Source organism: Anser anser, assembly GCF_964211835.1.
Source record: "Anser anser genome assembly, chromosome: 1".
Taxonomy (NCBI): domain Eukaryota; kingdom Metazoa; phylum Chordata; class Aves; order Anseriformes; family Anatidae; genus Anser; species Anser anser.
This window is the reverse complement of record NC_139720.1, coordinates 146,164,072-146,189,216: the sequence shown is the minus strand read 5'-3', so window position 1 is coordinate 146,189,216 and position 25,145 is coordinate 146,164,072. Positions and strand designations below refer to the sequence as shown.

The window sequence follows — 25,145 nt, the reverse complement described above, 5'->3', positions numbered from 1 at the left end:
TCCGCTACATTTTCTTAAGCCTCGCTCTCAGACTGTTATCATGCTGCAAAAAGGACTTTAGTGGTAAATATAGAAACGATCTCATCAACAAAGAAAAATGCTACAGATAGGCTCCAAGCGGACTGCTCAACTACTTCCATTGAAAAGGCCGAACCTTTAGAGTTAACCAAGCCTAGGAAAGGCTTGCTCAGCTTGGGATGGAGCAGGAGCAAGGTGACTTGAAACTGACCATAAACTTTCAAAACAGTCAGGGACAGCAGAATTACAAGTGAAAGGTTTTGCGAGAAAAAATTTGAATCAAGATTCTCAATTTCTCCAAACTACATTACACAATGCTTTATAAGGCTTGCATAACTATAACAGAAGAAGGTACCTGTAAGAAGAAACCTTACCTTTAAATTATCTAACTGAGCTTGCATGCTTCTTGCTCCATCATCTAACTTCTTGTTCTGTTCGTTCGCGTCACTTAACTGAAAGAATCAAAAACCATTCAAATAGCTGTAGATTCAAAACTCACTTTTTGACTTAACCATCACACTGAAATCATTTGATGTGATTGCTAAATGATTAAAAGTTCAATTTTTTTCTTCTCAGCATGGACAGTGATAGAAACAAAATCACTGTCCACTTCCTCAACAAATCACGGGATGGCCGAGGTGGGAAGGGACCTCTGGAGACCATCTGGTCCAACCATCTTGTTTAAACAGGGCCACCCAGAGCAGGCTGCCCAGGACCACGTCCAGGCAGCTTGTGAAGATCTTCAAGGACGGGGACTCCTCAACCTCTCCAGGCAACCTCTGCCTGGATAAATAAAATAGTCGTGGCTCTTTGTTGACTTGCGGCCCAACCTTTCCGCTTACAGGGGAAGAATAAGCACAATACCTCTTTAGGGATATAGGCACTACGTATTTGATTACTTCTCATAAAGAAATGACACAAAAAATGGAGTGCATGTTTCAAGAATGGTCTAATGGCCTTGGAAATAGAGAGGGTGAAAGTTTTCTTCTCGAAAGAATGACACTGTTACTGACCATGCTCTGTGAGAAAAGAATACGAGGCAAACTATAACCTCCATTTAAATATAAGTAACGTACTCTATGGATACAACAAACATCCCGATCATCATGTAAGTCCTCTGTGAATACTTCAGTTTGCACAAAAGAGGAGGACAAAGATTTTACTGAGACTAGGAAGCAGATGATTTTCATCAGACTCAAGAGCATCAGAACTGCAATTCACTGAAGGAGCAATGGTCAAAAGAGTTTACGTAGCAATTTGCCTGTCAGCATTTAGGTCAGATTTAAGTCAAGTGAGAAGAAAACTTTAACTCTGTATTATTGTGAACCACTGTCTCAGCGTGTCTTTAAGAACAGAGAAAATATTCCTTTAATTAACACTTTCAAAAATAACTGAAGATACTGAGTAATCATGGAATTAGAAATACACATACTACTTTTTATTTAATAGAATCAGCAGAGCAATTCAGCACAGGGTGGCTTCCATTATAAAATACTTTCTCTCTATCCAATCTCAGTTTGCTTCAAAGGATATGGTTAGTCTTTCCTAAAATCACCTGTTGCTACAGGGTCAGGGGACTAACTCTAATTTCTTTAATACTGGAAAAGATCTGAGAGACTAAATTTCACGTGCTAGAAAATGAAGCAGAAAGTAATTACAACCATTCACACAATTCTTGTCTTACAGAAACAAAATCAGCAATTTTGCAAACAACTTGTTCAAACGTTTAAAATTGTTGACTGTAACTTCTAAAGCTACTAATAACAGGAAATAATTAATCTTGCCTGTTTTTTTAGGGAATCATTCTCATCCATCACAGAGTTAAATGATGACTTCAGTCTACTATTTTCCTCAGCCACTCCTCTCAAGGTTTCTTTCATTCGGTTCATTTCGGTATCATGTTGCTATAGAAATATCAAATGTTAAAGCATGATTAACAAGAGCGTATTTTAGAAATAATTCTCAACTAAGTTCCATTTTACTGTTAAAATAATAGGACAAACTTCCAAAGATCAAATTTGTAATTCTGCATGGTCCAATCTGCACATACAACCAGTAGTGAAGAAAGCAACATCCACACCACGTAGTAAGAAGAAACAGAAAGAAAAATGGGAGCCATAGGGCTTGCATATTCGGGGTTTTGACGATAATTTCACAGTGCTTCAGGGATTTGGCAATAATTGCACAGGCCACTGGGTTGCTGTAGGTGGTGCCAGGATGTCTAAACCATCCAATTCCATTATTAAATCGGGTACCATCCATATCATAATCAACTGTATCACTTCATTCCTGCCAAATGTTTGTCTAGTCTGTTCTGAAGACCTGCAAATACTGGAAGCACCAGTCTTACTGACCTCTCTGACCCAGTGGTTGACTGCTTTTGTTTTAATCTAGTTTTTCCTCATACTTACCCTGCCACTACTTCTATCACAGACATGGAAAAAAAAAAGATTACTTTCTTTCTCTTTGTGGCAGCCTTTTATGTAGCCAAAGATTGGCATGTTCACGTGTCCCTGCATTTGTTCATCACCCTGCATGTGTACAGATGATATTTCTGTTCAAATGCAATACTGCACACTCTTGCCTCTGAAGCATTGCGCTTTTCTCAGACCTACTACCTCTTCAATTTGTCAAGATCAATTTTAATCCTAACCTTCTTTTTCAGCATGCTTGAAATTCTCCCTCGCTTGCTATTCGCTTCAAGTTTAACAAGCGTGCTCTTTCTCACCATCACACTTCTCACTGAAAACACCCAATACTGGACCCAAAAGAGACTATTCCAGAATCTACTATGTACATTCCTTCAGCTGTGAAACACTGTCTCACTACACCTTACCACCAACCTTATTTCAGCTGTCATACTTTTCTAATATGATTATGAAAACGCCACGTAAAACTGTACCAGAAACAATACAGCAAAGTCTAGACATACATATAACTAGTACTCCTCTACTAGCCATGCCTGTTACCTTGTCCTAATGGAAATCACACTGATTTGACAATTTAGGATTAACACAAGCTCGTTGCCATTTACTGCAGTGTTTTTGGCATGGCACTTCGCATGGTTTGTTCATAGCTTGCCAGGACATATATTTATTTATTTAGCTGAGAACCAACATTAAGTTGATGGCTGTGTAACTCTTTCCCATTTGAAAAGAACGGCATCAGATTTTTCTAGTTGACTCCACTTGACCTCCACAAGTTTTTACAGATAACCACTAACTGCTCCTGGCTTTTCAACACTTCTCTAACCTGTGTGACACTTTTAAAGCCACTTGTGTTTTTTCTAAAGACATCTTTAAAATCACTTTTACGGATTTGAACCATCTATCTTAACACATTCCTTCCCTATTGAAAGTTGAGGTCCTGCTCCCCTGACACCTTTCTCCCTTTTTTTCCTGTATCTACATACTCCCTCAATGGCTTGTGGGAAAGGTTCATATGCACACCTCAAAGGAATTTATATTCTGATCTTATGGTTTAGACGCAGAGTACATATATTAAAGCACTTCTCTTGGCAACCTTCAGAATAACAACCAAAACTTTTTACAAGAGCTACATTCAATAGCAAGTCCCTGCAAGAACGGTGTCAATAATTACCTCCTCTTACACCAAAATCATACCATTTCATTTCTTGCCACAGCCCCCACGTTCAGTTGAACTTCGAGTGTTTTTTTTTTCCAGAAATACTCTTTGCAATTTATTATGTCATAAAATCTCAATGTGTCTTAAAGCCTTCCCAAGAAAATCTACTTCAGAAAGAGCTGATGCAAATATAATCATTTAAGTTACATACAATTAGAGATTCATCACAATTTTTTTCTCTAATAAAGGTCATATAATTTTTGCAGATTTAGAAACAAATTATCTTAATTTCCAGATTTTAACAGGAAAATGTACCTACACATCCCACAATTAAATGCACCATTTTGAACTGGAAACCACACCAAACACCCTAACAACAGTTTGTTACTTTTTATTCTCCATCTTTCATTTTGGGGTTTCAAACGCTTTAAAGAAATAAGCATTATATCCAGCAAACACGTGATGACTTAAGAAAACTACAAGCAAGTTAAAATATATGGGGAGCAATAAGAATCATTACATAAGTTATTGTACCTTATTTATAATTCCAAATCTTGCCTGAACTTCTTTCTCAGCATGTTTTATTGCAGCCAAAGCTGCTTCACGTCTGTCAAGCAATGTTTCTCGCTGAACTAGAAAATATTCTCGTCTCTGAAGTTCCAGTGCATATTGCTCCTGTGCTGAACGCTCTCTCTATGCCAAGGAAAAAAATGTTGAAACGGCTTCAAAACATATGAAATTATCGATTTATAGTGAACTAGAATTCTTTCCTCTGCAGATATGCTTAGGTTTTGTTTTTAATTGTAGTGTTACACAATAGCTGACTAATTATAAGTATCTTAATGGCCATCTACATTCAGCTTCCTCAAACGCTAACACAAACTACTTTGATTTGTGGCAGGACTGCTTGGCCTTCCAAAATACAAAATTCAACTCTGCATGGCTGTTCGAGCAATAGCTTAGACAACTAAAAGTAGGATTTTGCTTCCAAAACTTTTGGATAATGCTATTATCTGTAAGACAAAAAATAGTCCAGTGCCCTAAACACTAGATTACTATATTGTTTCTTCAGTTAGTGGGAAGCACCCCCAGGAAAGTGGTGAGAAAAAAGATACACACAATTGTTTTGATCTCGTATGGTACAAAAGACAGTCCCAGCAGGAAATCTAGCAAAAGCACAGAAGCTGTTACAGAATAAAACCAATGCAGGCTTGGGAACTCTTTAGTTAGTGGCCCAAGCCTGCTGGTGGATAAACTGTTGGGAGTCATCAGCAGCAGAAAAGGAAAGGCAGAAGGGATGGTCTTCACAGAAGGTCAAGAGGGCAAGCACTCTTGAATGCCCAGAGTGAAGAGAATAGTTTCAGGTGCTGTCAGGAGAAGCAGTGGTTGCAGGTGTTTCTCTCCATGCCCACACTGCATCACAAAACACAACTCTTGGAGTAATAGCACTGCATTCAAACTCCCTGAAGCAGAGCAAATATCTGATCTGATCTAACCCCTACCCAAGTCAGGGCATCATTATCAAATCAGTGAACTAATTTAGGGGAAGAGGTGGATGATGACAGTGATATAGTTAGTAATTTCTGAATTCTCTGTCAAAAGTCAGAATCTTTGTAACATTACTGAGCATTACAAAATGTCTGAGGCCATTACAGTTCCTACCTGGAACTCCTGATAGGTGACACACAATTCGTTATAAATTTGACTGATGTGAGGTAGTATTAGGTCTTGCCTATTGAATTCTTGAGCTTCAGTTCCACTCTCAGTCTTCCCTACCAAACCACCAGTAATATTCTGTTCACCATTTTCTTGTGCACTTTCAGCCAAAGAGGATGGTAAGGTGTTATCTACAGAGAGAGAAAGAACACACTTTACATTAAAAATATCGTCTTAAATAAATAAAGACTGCTGATCCAAAACAGTGAACATGTATTTTAAGCATTTACAGTGACCAGTATAGAGCAAGAAATATTGAAATGAAAAATCTCCTAAAGAATTAAGGAGAAATGCTCAAAGTTTTGTTCCATGACTTTTTTTTGACTCAATCTATGCACAGACTGAAACATGATGTAGCCAAAGTTTCCTTTTTGTTATGGCTTCAGGAAAGTGATTAACTGCTGACTAGACCCTGACCTAAGCCAATTAGGCCAGTCAATTGATTTAAGCTAACTGAATGGGACTTAAAAAACTACTGGACATGGCATGAGAAATTGCTAGACAAAGAATCACAAGATGGTTTGGGTTGGAAGGGACCTTAACCACCACCCAGTTCCAAACCCCCTGCCATGGGCAGGGACACCTCCCACCAGACCAGGTTGCTCAAAGCCCCACCCAGCCTGGCCTTAAACACTTCCGGGGATGGGGCACCCACAGCTTCTCTGAGAAACCTATGCCAGTGCCTCACCATCCTCTGAGTCAAGAATTTCTTCTGTATGTCTAATCTAAACCTACCCTCTTACAGTTTAAAGCCATTCCCCTAGATTTCACAAACAGTTAAATAACCAAAATTGTCAGATAACTGAAGGGAAGTATTGGGATCTTCTAGGGAATGAAATGTTGTAAGCCCAACTGCATACTGGTACCACATAAGGCAAAGATTACTTCGGTGATGACAGCAGAAATAGAAATTTGGGTACAAAAAAAATCAGAAACATCCAGACACAATCCTGGGCAACTGTGTCTAGGATGCTTGAGCAGTTTGGACAAGGTGACCTCTTGTTTGGACAAGGTGACCTCTTGTTTGGACAAGGTGACCTCTTGTTTGGACAAGGTGACCTCTTGTTTGGACAAGGTGACCTCTTGTTTGGACAAGGTGACCTCTTGAGGTCCCTTTCAATCTCAACCTTTCTGTGATTCTGTGAAAACTCAGGGCAATGGGGAAAAAGTAGTTAAGGATAGGTTGTGGATGGCAGGCAACTGAGGAAGAGAAAAGGGCAGACAACCAGAAGCAGCATCAAGAAAAAGGAAAAAGGTTAACAGATAAGAAATGATGTAATCAGGGCTAAGGGGTGGTACACCACCACAAGAGACAGTCCTATGGTTTATGGCCCAAGAAAAATTACACTAATTAACATAATACGCAAAATTTACATATCTAAACTATATGCAGAAGTTTGGTGCACAAAGGTATTTTGTATGAAGCAGAAGTCCTGTTCAATATCTGTCTCAGAGGCTTAACTTACCGACTAAGTTGAAAGCCAAGTTTCCGGAGTATTTGGACGCCTGATACGCAAACAAGTCTGAAGCAGTGCCTAAACAAAGTGAGAAGATTTGGTTTTCTATCAAACAGGATGGGAAAGTCAAATGTTTTTCTAGTCCTTTAGGGAAAACATTTCTAATGTCATGTAGTCAACAAGAATAAACTGCAGAAGTCTCTACAATATTCTTCCCTTCCCGTATATTTAAAGTTTGCACATCACTTCTCAGAATGACAGTAATTATATTGAAAAAAAAAGACATCTCAAGCCTGCAATACATGAACATTGCCTGTGCTGGAATCTGGCTCTTCAGCTGACCGCACGTGCGCTATAGCCTCATCAGCTGATTCAGTTGGTTCTCCTTTAGTTGTAGGCACTATATCAGTAGAACTGGTGACGTCATTCTCCTGAGATTAATAAGGAGTAAAGCAATAAAAAAAAAATAAGCAAGAAGGAGCCTAATATTCAAACCACTTTAAGTCAGGACAGTAAGGACAGTCATAATGAAGAACTCTCCCCCCCCCCCACAGTGCTATCAGTTTCTTTAACTACAACAGCAGTACTGAAGATGCCACGAAATAGGCACCATATTAAGTTCCCTGACTCCCACTCCGCTACAGCCCTTCTAATGCTTCAGAACTGCTCATTACTCCGTTCAACGGATATTTTCAGGAAACTCTGGACAAAAACAAGCTGTGCATCTATGCAACTATGCCTCCTAGAGACAACATAGGTGGCAACAAATTCTACTGAAATTAAGGTGGGTTCAATCTGGAAACAACTAGAAACCAGGGGCCCACACTAGATGAAATTAAAGATGGCCACCTCAATTCGCATTAAAAAAAAGTTGTAAACAGCTAGGGAAAAAAATTGTTATTGGAAGCTTTCTGACAGTTTTCTTAATTTCTTTCCTGACGCTTACCACACATTGGACACTAACTTTACAAGAGACCCAAGTACCTCTGAAGCAGTATGCTTCCACAAAGATGCAATTTCTCTTTGAAATCTCTCTGAAATCAATTAATTCTTGCATACATGTTCAGAGGGACATTACTAGCCAAAGCTGTTTATATTAGGAAAACAGCTGCACCTCCTTTCTCTCCCCGAGAAACTTCAGATCTGAACCTCAGTTCCAGTGTCAAAGACTTGAGGCACAGTCAGAGGATTCAAATAACTTTTCCCCAATACATGTTTTATTCCCCACAAAGCGAAAAGTATCAGGTCTTACGAGTGTGAAAATACTTCTACAAATTCAATGACAAAAAGTTGTATAGAAATTTAGTTCATACTTCAGTGTTTTCAATTTTAATTTCTGTCTGAGAGTCTTCTGGATTATCACCCTTAGTATTACCACTAGCACCAGACACAGATGGAGAAGGAACCATCAGAGTTTCTCCTTTAGCCTTCTCCTCAGGAGCTGTTTTCTTTTCCTGAGCAGTAACACATTCTCCTTCAGTTTTCAAGTCAGTTTTGCCTGTGATGTCTCCTGCAAAGAATAAAAATTAATAGAAAAGAGCTGGTAAGGCAGCTGACTACTGAGGTAATTTTGGGCAACTATGTTATCAAATAACACCGTGATACACGGGAGAACGTAAAGTACGACTTCAGGAACTTTTCAAATAGCATCATTATTGAAAGAGCGGAAGGGTAATTCCGCTCAGGGTGGCTAAAGAATTGTCATTTTGCAATACCTGGTTTTCTATTGCTATCAGAGTTTCCATGCAACGATGTGAAGTTCAATCTTGCAACTGCCACTACTGCTAGCTTCCTTCAACATTTACTTATATTTCTGATAGCCCAATATCTACCACCTCTTTCTAGCACATAGAACCACACATCCTCAAAAAACAGACCTCCTTTGTTACAGTATCTATCCAGATACCCACTTATGCAACACTAAAGTTAGAGGCACTTCCAAAATAACCATTAGCATGAAAGCAAGCAAATTCTGTCTTCTGCACTTGTATTATTACTCTTATTATTAGGGTTAGTTGGCTGTCTGTCTCCACTTCCATACCCACTTTCAAGGGAATTTAGCAAGTATTCTTCTAAGGCTAAAACTTTCCATAAGAGACACAGCTACACTGATTCACAGTCTGCTCCAGTCGTGGCAGCACTTTCAAACATTTGCAGTGAATTAATGGTAGCTGGTCATCTTCACGATGTTTAGACTTCCCTGAGTTAGCTGAACAACAGCTCACCCCTTCTCTCCACCCGCGGCCAGTTTTCAATACTTAAACTGACAAATGACATCTGATTTACAGACTTATAATACCTGTTAATGCAGCTAGCTACTTAAAAAAAAAACAAACCAGTTTTTTCATTTATATTATAGAATCATCTGGCAATCAATTGCATAAGCGTTTAATATTTCTTTTTAAAACGTATGTTATAATTGCATTAAGTATGTCTGGACCTCCTAAACATTCTAAAGGAACAAAACATATTAAAGGAAAGGTTAAACCTCTATGTTAAAAGTATATTTTAACTGATTATTATATTTCTAAACTGAACAGAAATGCATTTAATAGAAACTAATAAAATTGCGTGTTGTACTTTGCACAATATTTGAAACTCAGTATTTATTACCTGTTTCCACACACATACCTGTATTTTGAAATGCATCAGTTCCAGAACAATTAATGGTCTTGTCTTCTATTCCTAGACCTCTTCCACTTCCAGTGAATTCTGACTTTGAATAATCAAAACATTTGGATAAAGACATAGCTGTCTTTTCCAGTAAGCTGCCTATGTCATCTGCAGAATATATAAAATAACAATAATTATATTTTGCATTTGAGAAGCTGACATTGAGAAATCATCAAGGACTTATTAGAAATGCTTGTCACGTAGTCACGTATATTACAGGAATCAAAAAATGCTGAAATGATCTGACAAATGAATAAATTATTGTAATAGCTTAAACCGATGGAAGTATTATTTAGTTTTCAGACCAAATTTGTCTTTCTGAAGTTTCACAGCTTGCCTTCATATACTAATTTATCTGTAAGTGAAGTCTAATAATACACTGTTTTTCCCTGCTGTCCATATGCAGTAGCAACACGCATTTCCCAAGAAACCCAAAGACATTCTAAATTTTAGATACATATCTTTAAATTAAAGTCAAATGTATGCAATATGAGAAGGACTGCTACCAACTACTTCAAGCAAGACTTAAACACAGAAAGGCCGGGAGACATTTCTTCAAGCATTCTTTGTGTTCCTCATGCAGTAGTTAATATTCCCAAGCTGGCTCCCAAATATCAGAAATCCCCGTTCAAGAGTGTCTACTTATTTAAAATGAAAAAATAAAAGTACTTAAAATAAACTTAGGAATAATACAGTTTTAGTGCGCATTTATCTCAAAAAAGACATCCAAGCACCATTGTTTGGTATTACCATCGTATATTTTGGAGCCTTCACCTTGATATTTCTTTTGCGTTGGTCCTGAAAGGTTATCGTACAAGAAAGCACAAAGACATTTAGCATAACCAGGATTTTCAGTGACAATGTATGTCACGACTTGCTTATTTAGCAGCTAAAATGCCTTGTTACAGAACTCTTATTATAAATTGTACCACTGAAAATGGAAGTGTTTTTTTTTTTTCTGCAGCATATACATGTCAATGACAACCATTCATATAAACATCATAGAATATCCGAGTTGGTAGGGACCAAGAAGGATCATCGAGTCCAACTTCTAAAGAAGCAAATGTATTCCTCACAGACTGATAAGGCAATACTGATAGTGTTACATGTAAAAACATTTGAGATACCATCAGATACAGTGATGAGGGTGACACAAAATAAGGGCATAAAAACAGAATTAGATAATCATGTAAACAGCTCCATCTATCCTCACATCTAGGCTTTTCATATCAATGTTTCTAGCTCTACTTTTTCCTTTTAACTTGTAGTCACATACTGAAAAAAAAAAGAATGACAGAAGGGTTCGGAGGTTGGACTCGATGATCTTGAGGTCTCTTCCAACCTAGAAATCTGTGATACTGTTAGATTATATGCAAAATCAGTTAAGCATACATTAGAAGAGATCAGACTTGAAGCAGTTTTCATCATCTTAGTTGTATTTCACTGCCTCTCTCTGCTATCCTTTAAAAGCAATTAACTACAATATTTTCTTAAATACTGCTTTATAACAAAGTAACAAAAAGCTTTGGAGAAACCAATCTAGCATTTTCTCTCATGCAAGCCTTACACTTTAAAGTCTCAGCAATAGCTTTCTAAAGATCAGTTTTGAAAACTACTTGTTGTTCCAGAAAGACAATTCTGTAACTTAAAGGAGAATGTTTCTCAGGAAGAACACAGCATCAACAGCACCACCAAATGCTACCTGAGTTCTATTAAAAGGAAACAGGACAAGTTGTTCTGGAGGAAGTAAGGCCAGATACATCCAGATTTTAGCTGTTAAAGAACAGAAATCTTCACCTCACGTTTGGGAGGGCTCCCGATCCTAGACAGCAATCATTAAAATGGCAAGATACTGAGGAGGTTCGACTTTTCAGAAAAAAAAAATCTGAATTCATTTAATGATTCCCAGGACCCATCTGAACCCCCAACCCAACTATGTGTCTAGCCCAAATCCAGCTTGCTGTCTCTCTCAATCTCTGATTGCTTGTGGGTGTTTGTACAAGATACAACTTCCCTCGCAGCACGAGTTTGGATGCTTACTGTCTGTCTATCCTCTGAGCACACTGCAAGCATTTGACCCATGGAACACCAGTGCAAGAGAACAACCCTAACACTTGTCTCAGATAAAAGACAAAATTAAAGTGTCTTCCTATAGAGTGTCAAAGGCTTTTGAAACACAAACATGGGAGGGGTCTTTGTTGCTAGACTATGGACAGATCAATTTCCTAATCCACCATGCAGAGCCATAAATGCTTGTGTCAGTACTAACGGAAACTGAAGAATCATAATCCACTTCATTTATTCATACTGGTGCAATGGACCTTGCCTTCTCTGGTGCTTTACATTAACATGTAACATTGCAAGGGAAATGATAGCCATCGTAAATTGGTCTGGTCCCTGTGGCAGTCTCTTATGAACTACGGGCTTGATTCTTTGCTTGGCTAGATATGAAAGTTTCCTGCTCCTTGAAAAAGCCTGACCACTAGGCTTCAGGAAAACTCACTAACACTGCCAGCACGTTTTAACGGCAGCAATTGCTGTAGCAGCAGGAGATAGGAAAGAAATGAGTTATGCATATGCTTCATACATGACTTAAAACTTCTAAGACGATCCAAGTGTTACTACACCCAACCGGCAGATGAGTTTTATGAGTTTTAAGCAAAAACGAAGCACCAAGCCGCTCAGGCTGCATTTTGGGGATGCTTACAACCTGGGACGGCAGATTGCTGGGGAAAGAACAAGTTCAGACCAGGATGAGACCCCAGGGTTCTGGATCCCACCCGCCCGTTCCACCACGCGGCTCCACGGCGGCCGCAGCCCCTCGGGGCAGGCAGAGGACCGGCTTCCCGCTGCCTTTTCCCCCGGCCCTCTCAACGCCCGCCCCGGATCCCCGGGCCTCGCCACGGCTGCGCCCGCCCTCACTGCGGCCCTGCGCGCAGGCGCAGGAGGCGGCGCTGGCGGCGCCCGTTGGGGCCGGGGCCGCTGGGCTGAGGGGCCGCGGCGGGCGGAGCGTGGTTAAGGGGAACAACGCCGACTCCTCCTCCCGTTTTGTGGAACTGAAACACGGGAGAGCACAGGAGCGGCTTACTGTTGGGTTACAGCTCAATATAATGGAAACACGGGTCAAGTTTGTGCGCTAGGGGCTTACAGTGTAATGCTTATGTAAGCAGCATTCCCTCGAGAGGCTGAGGGAAGGGTTACTCTCGCTTTCCTCAGAAAAAAAGCATGACAGAAATATGTAGTGTCTATTATCATCTCTAACTTATATACAAATGGTTATTTTGAAAAAATACTGACAGTCCTGGCGCTGAGATGTAAGGTGGAAGTTAAAATAACTTACCCATGCACATTCACCCCTCTATACCACAGCTTTCCAGATAACACTCAAGTAGACAGTTGTCACTAAATGTTACCAGCCACTTTAACATACCAGATACAAAAAAAATGTGTGGGTCTGGAAGGTAATTTCCCAAGCAAGTATGAACTAAATCCTGTGTCCAAGACTGCGCATAAGAACTGCTCTTTACCTTTCAAAATACTCAAGTGCCAAAGAGCCTGCAGACAGCACAAATAGCATCCACCTGACCAGCACCTGACCAGCTGCCTCAGCTTGCTCACTGCTCATCAAAACGAGCATGCTTCATGAACATGCTGCAGTGAGCTTCATGAGCTCACTGCTCACAAAGTTTCGAAGGCCTTCACTTTACTGACCATCAATTAGCACAGATAGATTATCAACATCAATTAGCATGCAATTAGCATGTTCAAAATAAGTATGCAACACATTATGCAAATTGCTTTTCAACAAGCCAAAGTGAAGACAATAGTTATTTTAACAAGACTAAGATTTAATTTTTAAAATTTGACATTCAATACAAATATGTCATGATAACACAAATACACCCAAAATATGCCAGTGTCTGAACTTATTTAACATGCAAAAAAATCAATTAGAACACAAAAAACAACCATAAGCTGTAATTTTACATTTATACATCAGAAGTGTCCTTTTTAGAGAAGCGTCCTTTTTAGAGAAGCTGAAATAATTAATCAATAACATCTAAATACTAATTTATACTGCTAGAACATCTGTATACTCAAAAGCCAGAATTCTATATTTGCCCACAGTCTGTAATGACAACTCTTCCACTTACTAACCCTTTGGGAGAACCAAAGGATTCGATCTTTTTCACAACATCCATTCCATCTTTCACAAAACCAAACACCACATGTTTAAAGTCCAAGTGTTCTGCTTTTTTGAGAGTTATGAAGAACTGAGAGTTATTTGTATCCCGACCCCTATTTGCCATTGACAGCAATCCAGGACCAGTGTGCTTCACCTCAAAGTTCTCATCTTCAAATGTATCTCCATAAATTGACCGTCCACCTGTTCCATCATGGTTAGTTATATCACCTCCCTTAAAAAAAAAGGCACAGCATTTATTCAAATCCCAAAACACCAACCAATAGCACAGTTACATTCTCTTCCAAAATAGAAGAGTTTCCATTCAAAAAACACAGGTAAAACCTCATTCTTAGTTATCACAAGTACCATATTTACTTGTATATAAGGCTTTCCAGCTTCAGCAGCTTTGCTCATGGTAAAAAAGCATTACTGGGATGTTTCTCATTTATTCTGAACACAGCATTTTATCTTCCTGTTCCACATGGCAACTACTCTAAGCTGGTCATTTCCACTGTCTGCTTCCTGCTTCACTCGGCCCTTACAACTGGCAACCACAATTCTCTCTATTCTCAGTCCCTGCAGGCACGAAACTGACCACCCAAAAAAGGTCATGTTACCACTGATCAGTACTTTCCTGTTTCTGTGCAGAAAGTTTAAAGAAAAGAACAATAAAGGTCATACTTCAGATTCAGTTAATACCCAATCAAGACTGGAGAGTTTTTTACTCTGATGACAAGCCATTCGTATATTACTATCCATTTCTGAATGTGGAAAAGATTGTGCCCTGTCTTGAGGGATGTAGCGTTATGCAAAAGCACTATTGTAGCATGTAAGGAATTTGGATTATTTTACCTGTTTTAAGCCATTATACCTCATATTGAATATTTGGAAGAATTTTTGGAGTGAAGGGAAGGTATACGTGAGCAGATATCAATCTCCTAAACCTTCAGAAATTATGGAGAACTTGCTAGTGCTACTAAATGCACACAAAGATTTAACAGCAATGCTGCTCACATCGGGATTCACGAGCAATGCAGGAGGATATACTCAGTTTTCATTAAGAGTTTTTAGGACAAAGCCACTGCATGATACGAGAAATAGAAGACCTTTTTAGACTGAAATTGGAGTATCTAAAATATATGGAATATTGATTTTGCAGTGCAGGTCATCTGAAATATAAAGTGTTCTTCAAAAGGTGGAAAGTAAGTGTTCTTAGCAGGTGAGCATATGGAAGCTCCTCTCTTTGGAAAGAGACGGCTCTGAATGTTCGTTTTGGGAAGCCTTACTTTCCTTGCTGCTTCTGTTCAGCAACAGGCCCCTTGTCTGTGGGAAGAAGAAATCTCTATCTCCATTATTTCTTCTACACTAAAATGGCAGCACTAATCAACACTAAAGCATCAGGCAGCTGGCAAACACAGTTAAAGAGCATTCAGCTTAGGGCAGTACATGCTGCTTACACCATTGCTCATCTCCTTGCAGGGAAAGGAGAAGAGTATCTTGGACTCTAGATTTGTGCTGCCACCGAGCATGTGCTATCCTGTGATTTTTGTAGTGGCACTGTTAGACCAGATGGGTTTCGTTCCCTCAAGAAGTCTTCACGTTATGCTTACCTGACACACAAAGTCAGAAACTATTCTGTGAAATTTGGTGTTCTTAAATCCAAATCCTCTCTCTCCTGTGCACAGGGCCCTGAAATTTTCAGCTGTTTGAGGGACAATATTTGAAAACAGCTCCATGGTTACACGTCCTAAAGGTTTGTCATCAGCAGAAACTTCAAAATAAACAATGGGGTTGGTGTCCTTTGACAGTCCTGCTGGCAGTCCCTTCTTCAGTTTTGACAAGCTTTGCTGGCAGTCTTCAAATATCTTCTTGAAAGTAGCAGCCATTTCTTGACTTTTAAACCTCACTGCAAGTTGTTCTACTTTTATTTCTCCATCTGAAAATAAATCCAAGAACAGGTTTCTTTAGCTCTAATTCCAAATAGTCAGATACAAGTAGCTTTTGTTTGGTATAGTCTCCTCAGAAAAAAGCCACACAAAGATCTTTTAAAAAAGTGAAAAAAACACCAAAACAACCCACCTGCATAATCCGTGGCTGTCCAAATTAAAGCATTGTTTGATGTATCTGAAGGTACTAAATTCATTTCTTTGGTGATAACATGGTTTGCACACACTTTAAGAACTTGTTCCCTTCTCATTAGGACTCTGTAACATTTCTTCTGTGTATGGAAGAGGATCTTTATCTCTCCAACACCACGCTCCTTCCACTGAGTAGCATCTCTATCCCATCTATAAAGTTTGGCTCTCTCTTTGAAAAGAATTTCTTCATCTTCTTCTCCTGATTTTACTTCCACCTAGAACACAGCACAGTAGAGTACCTATGATTTCCCAGAACTGCTGCCACCAGCAGGATTACATCTTACACACTTATTATGATTCTGACATATTACAATGGGAAATTATTCCATGTTTTCCTTTCTTGAATGGTTTTGTGCCAACAGCTCTACAGACCTTCATCATACACTGAAATAAAACGCCTGAGCTTTTCAGAATTTAGGAGCCCAATGAGCCCCAGTGTTTGAAATGAATTCTAGCACTGCAACACTACTTCCCTGTGCTGCACGAGGTTTTACCTTTTGTGTGCATTTTTCTTTTTTAAGAAAGCTACCAATTGTTCTGGCATGTTCCCCCGGAAAATTTCATATGTGCCGACTGATGTGCACACTGAGAAGTGAGAATATAGTGCTATTAGCATTCCAGGTGTTACCTTTTCAAGATTGTTAAAGAACTTAACATTTGCATCTGAACAGAATAAATATCAACTGTGAATAGTAAATTGAGGGCTGACAGCTGTATCTCCTTGTCACTTTATGTATGCATATTACCTGTCTCTAACATTCTTTAGTTAAGACATCTTCCAAAGATATGGAAGACTTGAGAGAACTGGAGAAATAAGTGACAGAGAAGCTTTTCTGAAGGGAGAAGTGACATTGAAGGAGAAATGAAACATCAAGTAAGGCAAGAAAGAAAACAACAAGAGTCCTAATATAACAAACAGATGAGGAAAGGCACACAATTTTTTTTAAGAAGGAAGGAAGACACGTTACAAACTACGTCAGATTAGCTGTTCAAATTATAGGATACTAAATATTGTTTATTTGTGCTGTGGCAGTCTTCTTTAATAATTACACCGATCTGGAATTAAATTTTATTCTTTATAGAAAGACAAGCTATAACCATCTCGAACTTTTTACATCCTGTTATACACACTAAGGCTAAATACCAAATCCAGACACAAGCAACTGCATTAAGCCTCAAGAAGTTACAGAAGGCTACCTTAAGTTAAGCTTTACTGAAGTTTAAGGCTTTACTTCTTGAAAAACTATTTCTTTTTGAATTAAAAATAGTTTCCTTAGCCTTGTGCAGTTAATTGTGCTAGACCTTTAATGCTCAGTGATTCTAGAAGCCTCTCACCTAGCTTAGAGCAAAAATTTCAAATTGGGTGGCTTTCAGAGAACTGAATCTACAAGTCATCAATAAAAAATCCTAACTGAGTTGCATTAGCAGTGACAATTGTTCAAGCCCCCCCAACACACCTTGTTTTTCAAATATGCTATAATAAATCAAATTTACCTTTTAGAAGTTACTTGTACAAATTTTCATGATCTACACTGAGTCAAGATATAACAACCTGAAATTTTGTATCATTAACTGATGCACCAGATACTTTCCCCCAGCGAGAAGTTGTACCACCAGAATTTCAAACAGCAGGAGATTCTACACAGGCAGCACAAGAAAAAAGGACCGAAGCACAACAGACAGAAAGCATAAGAAGTCAAGGAAAGCATTTATAAAAATTTTCTTTGTTAGCAGATATGCTTATCTTAATGTTCTTTTATATTCTGGAAGTTTCTTTACCTCTGGTAAGGAAACAATGGGCTCAAAGTGGATATCATCATTATGTACGACTTCATCACCGCTATCATCTTCATCTGCTTTGCTGGTTGTCTGTGCTCCAAATACGGTTGCTCCAGTATTTGCCCACTTGAAATCTTTATCTACAGTTAAGAGACTTGCATTTTAAACATTTTGCTGAGAAGTAAAGTTACACAAATTTACGTAACTTGACAATATGCGGAAGCTTGGTGCACAAAGGTATTTTGTATGAAGCAGAAGTCCTGTTCAGTATCTGTCTCAGATGCTTAACTCACCTTTTGACCCAAAAGCAAAGTCTCCAGAGTTTCTGGAAGCCAGATCTGCAAATGACAATTCTGAGGTATTGCTGAATCCAAATGAGATGATTTTGTCTTCTATCAAACAAGATGGGAAAGTCAAATGCTTTTCTAATCCTTTAGGGAAAACATTTCCAATGTCATGTAGTCAACAAGAATAAACTGGAGAAGTCTCTACAATATTCTTCCCTTCCCATAAATTTAAAGTTTACTGTCATTCTGAGAAGTGATGTGCAATTATATTTAAAAAGAAGAGATCTCAAGACCTAGTTCAGTTCAGCATGCCACTTCTGTGCAGATCCACAGAGCTTTAATAAGTACTCACATGGCATTTAACAATAAACCAACAGCATTGCTCTGGAGCAGTCTCATTTGACCATATAAGAATTTGAAACACTGAAATACTTTCATTCCCCTTCATGTTTTCACTAGATTGGTACTCACGCTTCAAATTCAATATCGGTACTACATCTGTTCAATGCAACAGCTAGATTAGATAAACTGTTCTACAGGAAAAGCATACTTAAGCTCCTAAAAAGACAACAATATACGTACCCCTGACTTTACCTTGTGTTGACTCTGAAGAATCTGAATTACTTTCTTTTTTAGTTGTCAGGTTTACAGGTTTGTCATCACCTACTGATAAAGCCTGCAATACATTAACATTACCTGTGCTGGAATCTGGCTCTTCAGCTGACTGCACAGGTGCTATAGCCTCATCAGCTGATTCAGTTGGTTCTCCTTTAGTTGTAGGCACTATATCAGTAGAACTGGTGACATCATTCTCCTGAGATTAATAAGGAGTAAAGCAATAAAAAAAATAAGCAAGAAGGAGCCTAATATTCAAACCACTTTAAGTCAGGACAGTAAGGACAGTCATAATGAAGAACTCTCCCCCCCCCCCACAGTGCTATCAGTTTCTTTAACTACAACAGCAGTACTGAAGACGCCACGAAATAGGCACCATATTAAGTTCCCTGACTCCCACTCCGCTACAGCCCTTCTAATGCTTCAGAACTGCTCATTACTCCGTTCAACGGATATTTTCAGGAAACTCTGGACAAAAACAAGCTGTGCATCTATGCAACTATGCCTCCTAGAGACAACATAGGTGGCAACAAATTCTACTGAAATTAAGGTGGGTTCAATCTGGAAACAACTAGAAACCAGGGGCCCACACTAGATGAAATTAAAGATGGCCACCTCAATTCGCATTAAAAAAAAGTTGTAAACAGCTAGGGAAAAAAATTGTTATTGGAAGCTTTCTGACAGTTTAATTTCTTTCCTGACGCTTACCACACATTGGACACTAACTTTACAAGAGACCCAAGTACCTCTGAAGCAGTATGCTTCCACAAAGATGCAATTTCTCTTTGAAATCTCTCTGAAATCAATTAATTCTTGCATACATGTTCAGAGGGACATTACTAGCCAAAGCTGTTTATATTAGGAAAACAGCTGCACCTCCTTTCTCTCCCTGAGAAACTTCAGATCTGAACCTCAGTTCCAGTGTCAAAGACTTGAGGCACAGTCAGAGGATTCAAATAACTTTTCCCCAATACATGTTTTATTCCCCACAAAGCGAAAAGTATCAGGTCTTACGAGTGTGAAAATACTTCTACAAATTCAATGACAAAAAGTTGTATAGAGATTTAGTTCATACTTTAGCGTTTTCAGCAGTAACACATTCTCCTTCAGTTTTCAAGTCAGTTTTGCCTGTGATGTCTCCTGCAAAGAATAAAAATTAATAGAAAAGAGCTGGTAAGGCAGCTGACTACTGAGGTAATTTTGGGCAACTATGTTATCAAATAACACCGTGATACACGGGAGAACGTAAAGTACGACTTCAGGAACTTTTCAAATAGCATCATTATTGAAAGAGCGGAAGGGTAATTCCGCTCAGGGTGGCTAAAGAATTGTCATTTTGCAATACCTGGTTTTCTATTGCTATCAGAGAGTTTCCAAGCAACGATGTGAAGTTCAATCTTGCAACTGCCACTACTGCTAGCTTCCTTCAACATTTACTTATATTTCTGATAGCCCAATATCTACCACCTCTTTCTAGCACATAGAACCACACATCCTCAAAAAACAGACCTCCTTTGTTACAGTATCTATCCAGATACCCACTTATGCAACACTAAAGTTAGAGGCACTTCCAAAATAACCATTAGCATGAAAACAAGCAAATTATCTTCTGCACTTGTATTATTACTACAGAGACCAAGTACTTTTTTCCTTATTGAACAGCATTAACTCACATGCTTATAATCTAAGTCTACTATCAGCAGAATTAAACATTCAGAGCTGTAGACAAGTTGTTTTTTTTTTCTTTTGGTCTTTCAAAGGCATCTTGCAAAGCTCAGCTCTTCGTATTCAGAAGAAAGGCAGGAGTTTCCAGGTAAGAAGACAGTTTGATGTTCTTGTTTAAAGGCCCTCTAAAATGTTCTTTTCATTCAGGTACCACTTACTGATAACAATTCAACATACTGAGGTTAAAGATGCATTTTAAGCTGCAGCTTTTCTGATTCCAGTGCAAGTGTTCCTAAAACTATCTCAGGAAAAATCAAATTAACCTCAGAGCCCGGGTGTCCTCTAGATTTAGAGCTTAAATCTCAGTATAAAAAAAGTTACCTGTTGTGTTTTCAGGCATATCTTTTGCAGAACCCTGCAATTTCCTTTTCTTTTCTTGATAGAGTCTTCCATTAAGGTTCTTAACAGCTGTTTCATAGTCTTCATCTTAAGTATAGGAAACAAATGTAAGTTCTCAGGCATCGTCCAAGTACAGAGAAGTCTGTTAAGCCCTTCAGACTCACAAGCCTAGCAAGCACACACAACTTCTGCTAATGTTTAAGTTTCACTCACCAGCAAGTAAGCCTTCACTTCCTATTTTGCATGTGTGTGCTTTGGTGCACTCTTGACTCTTTTTCAGTCTAGATGTGTGGCATGGGTTTCATGCTTTCAGAAAATCTATTTCTTATTAATTTTATTAAGAGTACCACTAAACACAATTGGGAAGGGAGATGGAAGATCTTTTGTATAAAATCAAGCAAGCCTAGATCTTTGTGGGAGGCTGCTCATCATCTCTTATTTCCTGTTCAGTGAAACGCTTCAGAACTGCAATTTAACCAATTGCTACTGAGTAAGTTAAGAGGAATTTAGTTGTATACAACTAGAGTTGATGTAAAATATTCAGTTTCTCTGTTAAGAATTTGCTTTAGAATAAAGAGAAACCAGTCTACCATTTATGGAACCTGAGCATTTTTATTTTTGATAAAGGCTGCCTACCACTTGACTCTCAAAATACTTAGAGATACGCCTCTTGCTCGAATATTTATGTAGTCTTACCTAACCAACTACATTAGCAATGAGTCAGAGCACCCATATAGCACCAATGCAAATTCCTTTTTGTCATTCCTGGCCCTCCCTTGTTCTGTCCTGAAGACTCAAATGTACATCTTTGGCACAAACGAAGATAACACAAACATTACCGCCCATCAGTCCAAACTAGTATTAGAGCGTCTATTGGTTTTAATAGTATTATACCCTTTCCCAACAAAAAGGCAACACAAAGATCAATTTTGACACTCCTTACCATCATCCTCCTCACTCACATATCCAGGCTTATTCTTATAGCAGAAGAATGTTGAAGGTAGTTTAAGAAAGCCAGCAAGAGCTCTCTGCTCAGGGGTAGGTGTTAACTCGTAAACAATTATAACCTCATCAGTTGGAAGATCATCTTCTGGCACTGTCTTCTCAGCTTTGTACAGAAAATGAACAAAGCATTAAAACTAAATTAGTTTAGAACAGGCAGCAACATTAGTCCAACACTGCCATTATTACAGAGCTGACTTAATTCTTAGGTGGTTAGAAACATACATATTCGGAGCCTACATATTTTTATTCAACCACAGGAAACAACAGTTAAAGTTACAGAATGCTAGGACAAAGCATGCTAGAACTTAATAATTTCTGAACTGCATGCCGAACTACGACCTGTTCTATTGCCTTTGAAATTCAAGCCTCAGATCAGTATCAAACCTGCATTTTTATATTGTTAGAAGGATTATTTATGTCCTTACACCAAAGGAAATAAGATTATGGAAAAAGAGCCATATAGGTGTCATCCAGAGAGGTGGAGAGGAAAAATGCAGGACTGAAAAAGAAAACGTAAAGCCACCTACAGCAACATGTACTATTGAATTGCTTCAAGTGTTTGAAGTTCCAGAAAATATTAAATAGCAACTGAGCAGGACTTATTTCAAATTAGTTAATAAAAAGCTCAAATTTCCCATAAGTAATCTCAACTTAATTACCATAGCAGCTGCTGCTGAAACTTTTAGTGTTTTAAGAGTAATCTCATAGCTTCACGTTACTGGAATAACAAAATACTGCTATCAGCGTAAAGTTTAACTAGCTTTCCCAGCAAGGACAAATACTATTGCTGATTTTATTATACAATTTCTTCTGCTCTCTCCTTCAACATCAAATTGCCTATTCCACTTTCACTGAATAAACACTAATAATCGAAGGTTAAAGCTAATAATCTCACATCTTTATGCATAATAGAATAGAAGCAAAGAGGAAGGATGCATCAGTTTAAGGGTCACATGTGGAGTTCCTTTCACTTGTTTTTGTTTAGAGGGGTAATTTACAAAGTAAAGGCTTAAGAGAAACACATTGGTTAACTATTAATAAGAATTACCCCATAAGCACATCAATATCCATATATCATCTGTTTCCAAGAATCATTTGATTGCTTTAATAAGTCAGCCCACTTGATAACACAATAACATACTGCACTAGAGGTCTGCACTAAGATAGTCAGCAGAATTTGAAGTGGGCTCTCAAAAGCTCACTGTTCTTTTCATAATAAAATATTCGCCAGCTTTGTGGCACAACGTAGTCAAGGTGGAACCTAAAGCTTCAGCTAGGAATTAATCAGTTCCTGAGGAACACTGATTTTCCTGCTCAAGCATTTTGACATTCATTTCTGCAAAAAGAGACAGGGAGAGAAGATAAATTTAGTGTTCCTAGACATGCCCCGATACTCTGGCACAACTGACATATTAAAATAAAGCTGCTTTTTAAAAGTAGCTTTCCCATTTGTATCTTCCAGCAGAGTAAAAGCAACCTAAGTAGTACTAGAATAAAAGCAGCATTCGAAGTTCTAAGCCCCAGTTCAATTATAAGTGCTTTTGCAGTGTTGCCTGCTCCACATTTGTCCCAGCTGATTAACTTCTAATCAAGGGGAGTCAATCACTTCAGGTTCCTAATATAGCATAGAGAGAAGCTCAAACTCATAGCCAGCAGTCTTATCTCAATAGCTCTTCTGAGCCTGTATAAAGTAAATGCAGTACTGTGTTACAAAGGTAGGCAGGTATGCTGCCTGCTAGCACATGCTTTATTCATTCAGATTAGTTAAGCAAGTGTCTCACTTTGGTTGAGTAAATATAAAAACTGAATAAAACAAACGTCAAGAAGTCAGTTCAGATCAATACACAGGTAAAGTTCTTCACACGTTGATCAAACACTGATTACAATCCCAGCAATCCAAACATCCACTTGAAGTGACAGAACACTTGAGCAACAGAAAGGATTACAATGTGCATTTGCCCTCAGAATATGAAGACTGAGCGAGATGTTCATGGGATCACTTAAATCAGTTTCTACTCAGCCTCTCCACAAGAAAGTTAACTTTGCTGATTTAAAATTGCTGCAAACAGATTAAATGTATTTTCACAGGCTGCGATGAAAACAGTGCCATGCACACATACAGTATATTCCTAAAAGGCTGTTGATTTTGGGATGATACAGCTTTCTACTCGGGGAAAAAAATCCACACAGTTGTTAGTATATGGAAGGAACAGAAAGAGCAATACCGCGCACAACAGTTGGAAGCAGTTTCACTGATGTATTACATTTTTGCTTTTATTTCGTCTTTGATATAAAGATCATGTAGATGTAAATATCTAGCTAGTCACAATAATTGTTTTGTCCCCCCATACATATCAGCGAGTATCTGCTAAATATAAAAATACTGAAGTTTAAAACTTAACACATGCAATTGACTTAACTATGAATTAAAATTGTTAAAATACTTGAGAAAAGCTCATGAGAAGAGCCAAAGAAAAAGCTAAGAAAAAACTAGTTGTTTCGCACCTCAATGGAAAATGACTTATGAGGTTAAATTTCTTTTGAACATTGCCCTAGCAAAACTCAGAAACCATTCCCTGAAAGATGTTCCCCATGAGAAACTCAAATTATATTTATGTAGACTTGAAAAGCTAATTCGGACAGGACTTAAAGTCATTTGCTATTAAGCCAGTCAGAGCTCAAAACCAAAACCAAAACCTACACTGAAGGTAACACCAACTGTAAATAAAGCAAGGTATATAACCATACCCTAGTTATCAGGAAAGCAGAAATGAAGAACTGTCTGAAGTACCAGAAAGGCATATGATTTTTTATTTCATTTCTTTAAAACACCTTCCCTGTTCCCAATATAAAAACAAAATGAATTCAAGGCAGCAAGAGTTCTTGCATTTATGCATTAGCTCAGAATGCTAATTCACTTTATTTTATGGACATTCAATGATGAAAATGAAATCAAATTATTAATAGACTCGTGGATGCCTAAAAACACAGAACATTTGACTCTCAATCAGATATGCAGAAGGTGGACATGAGTTCAGCGTTTGAATAAGAATAGCTTCTCTAGAAATACTAAGCTGGAAAAACGGTGTTTGAAATGACTTTGACAGTTTTTAACAGTCTAAGACACTAACTTTAGAAGACTATCTTGTGCAAGCTACAATATTTGTTTTTGAAAATTAAACTGCTCTTGCATAACTGCACTAGCTTGAGTATGCTTCCAGCAAGCCTAACTTAGGAGAAGTACTGTTTTTAACATCTTATGACGACACAATCAAGCTGTAAGGTGTAATTTTGGTTAAGGGTTCTGCATGTAAACAAGATGGTTACATCAGCAAAAGCTTTTTGGCTAGCTAAGGTGGACTTCGTATTATACATGAAGCACGTACATGTAAACAGTAGCTAAATTTGGCTCTCTCATCTCTGCCTACGCCTTGTTTTTAAAATTGCAGAAGTTAACATTGATAATAAGGAAACTGAATTAAGCATTTCCAGCACATAACTTGAATATATTTTAAGTTTTACTAGTTAACATGTCTAGAAATCTTCAAGCATATTTCACTGAAGTGGAAGACCTCAGGTGGGAAGAGAGTCACACTTTAAAAATAAAAAAAAGAATATAATT

The 25,145-nt window shown here is 38.3% G+C and overlaps 1 protein-coding gene across 3 annotated transcripts in view; it reads right to left on the bottom strand.

The window, feature by feature from the left end:
- Window positions 1-305: 305 nt before the first annotated feature.
- The window catches only part of LOC310896945 (E3 SUMO-protein ligase RanBP2-like), a 45,063-nt gene continuing 20,223 nt past the window's right edge, over window positions 306-25,145 (bottom strand). Inside the window, exons 21-29 of one of the 3 annotated variants that reach the window (XM_083829943.1) lie at window positions 21,462-21,626; window positions 20,501-20,605; window positions 19,530-19,594; window positions 18,536-18,653; window positions 6,786-6,854; window positions 5,266-5,450; window positions 4,138-4,296; window positions 1,803-1,922; window positions 306-470 (exon numbers count right to left, since the gene is read on the bottom strand). In XM_083829943.1, the coding sequence (XP_083686069.1) occupies window positions 321-470; window positions 1,803-1,922; window positions 4,138-4,296; window positions 5,266-5,450; window positions 6,786-6,854; window positions 18,536-18,653; window positions 19,530-19,594; window positions 20,501-20,605; window positions 21,462-21,626 (1,136 nt within the window). In that variant the 3' untranslated portion in view covers window positions 306-320. Of the gene's footprint in view, window positions 471-1,802; window positions 1,923-4,137; window positions 4,297-5,265; window positions 5,451-6,785; window positions 6,855-7,078; window positions 7,208-13,276; window positions 13,868-15,245; window positions 15,572-15,714; window positions 15,989-17,552; window positions 17,693-17,845; window positions 17,945-18,535; window positions 18,654-19,529; window positions 19,595-20,500; window positions 20,606-21,461; window positions 21,627-25,145 lie in introns of those variants that run through there. The other 2 variants (XM_083829942.1, XM_083829944.1) reach the window with 2 other exon arrangements.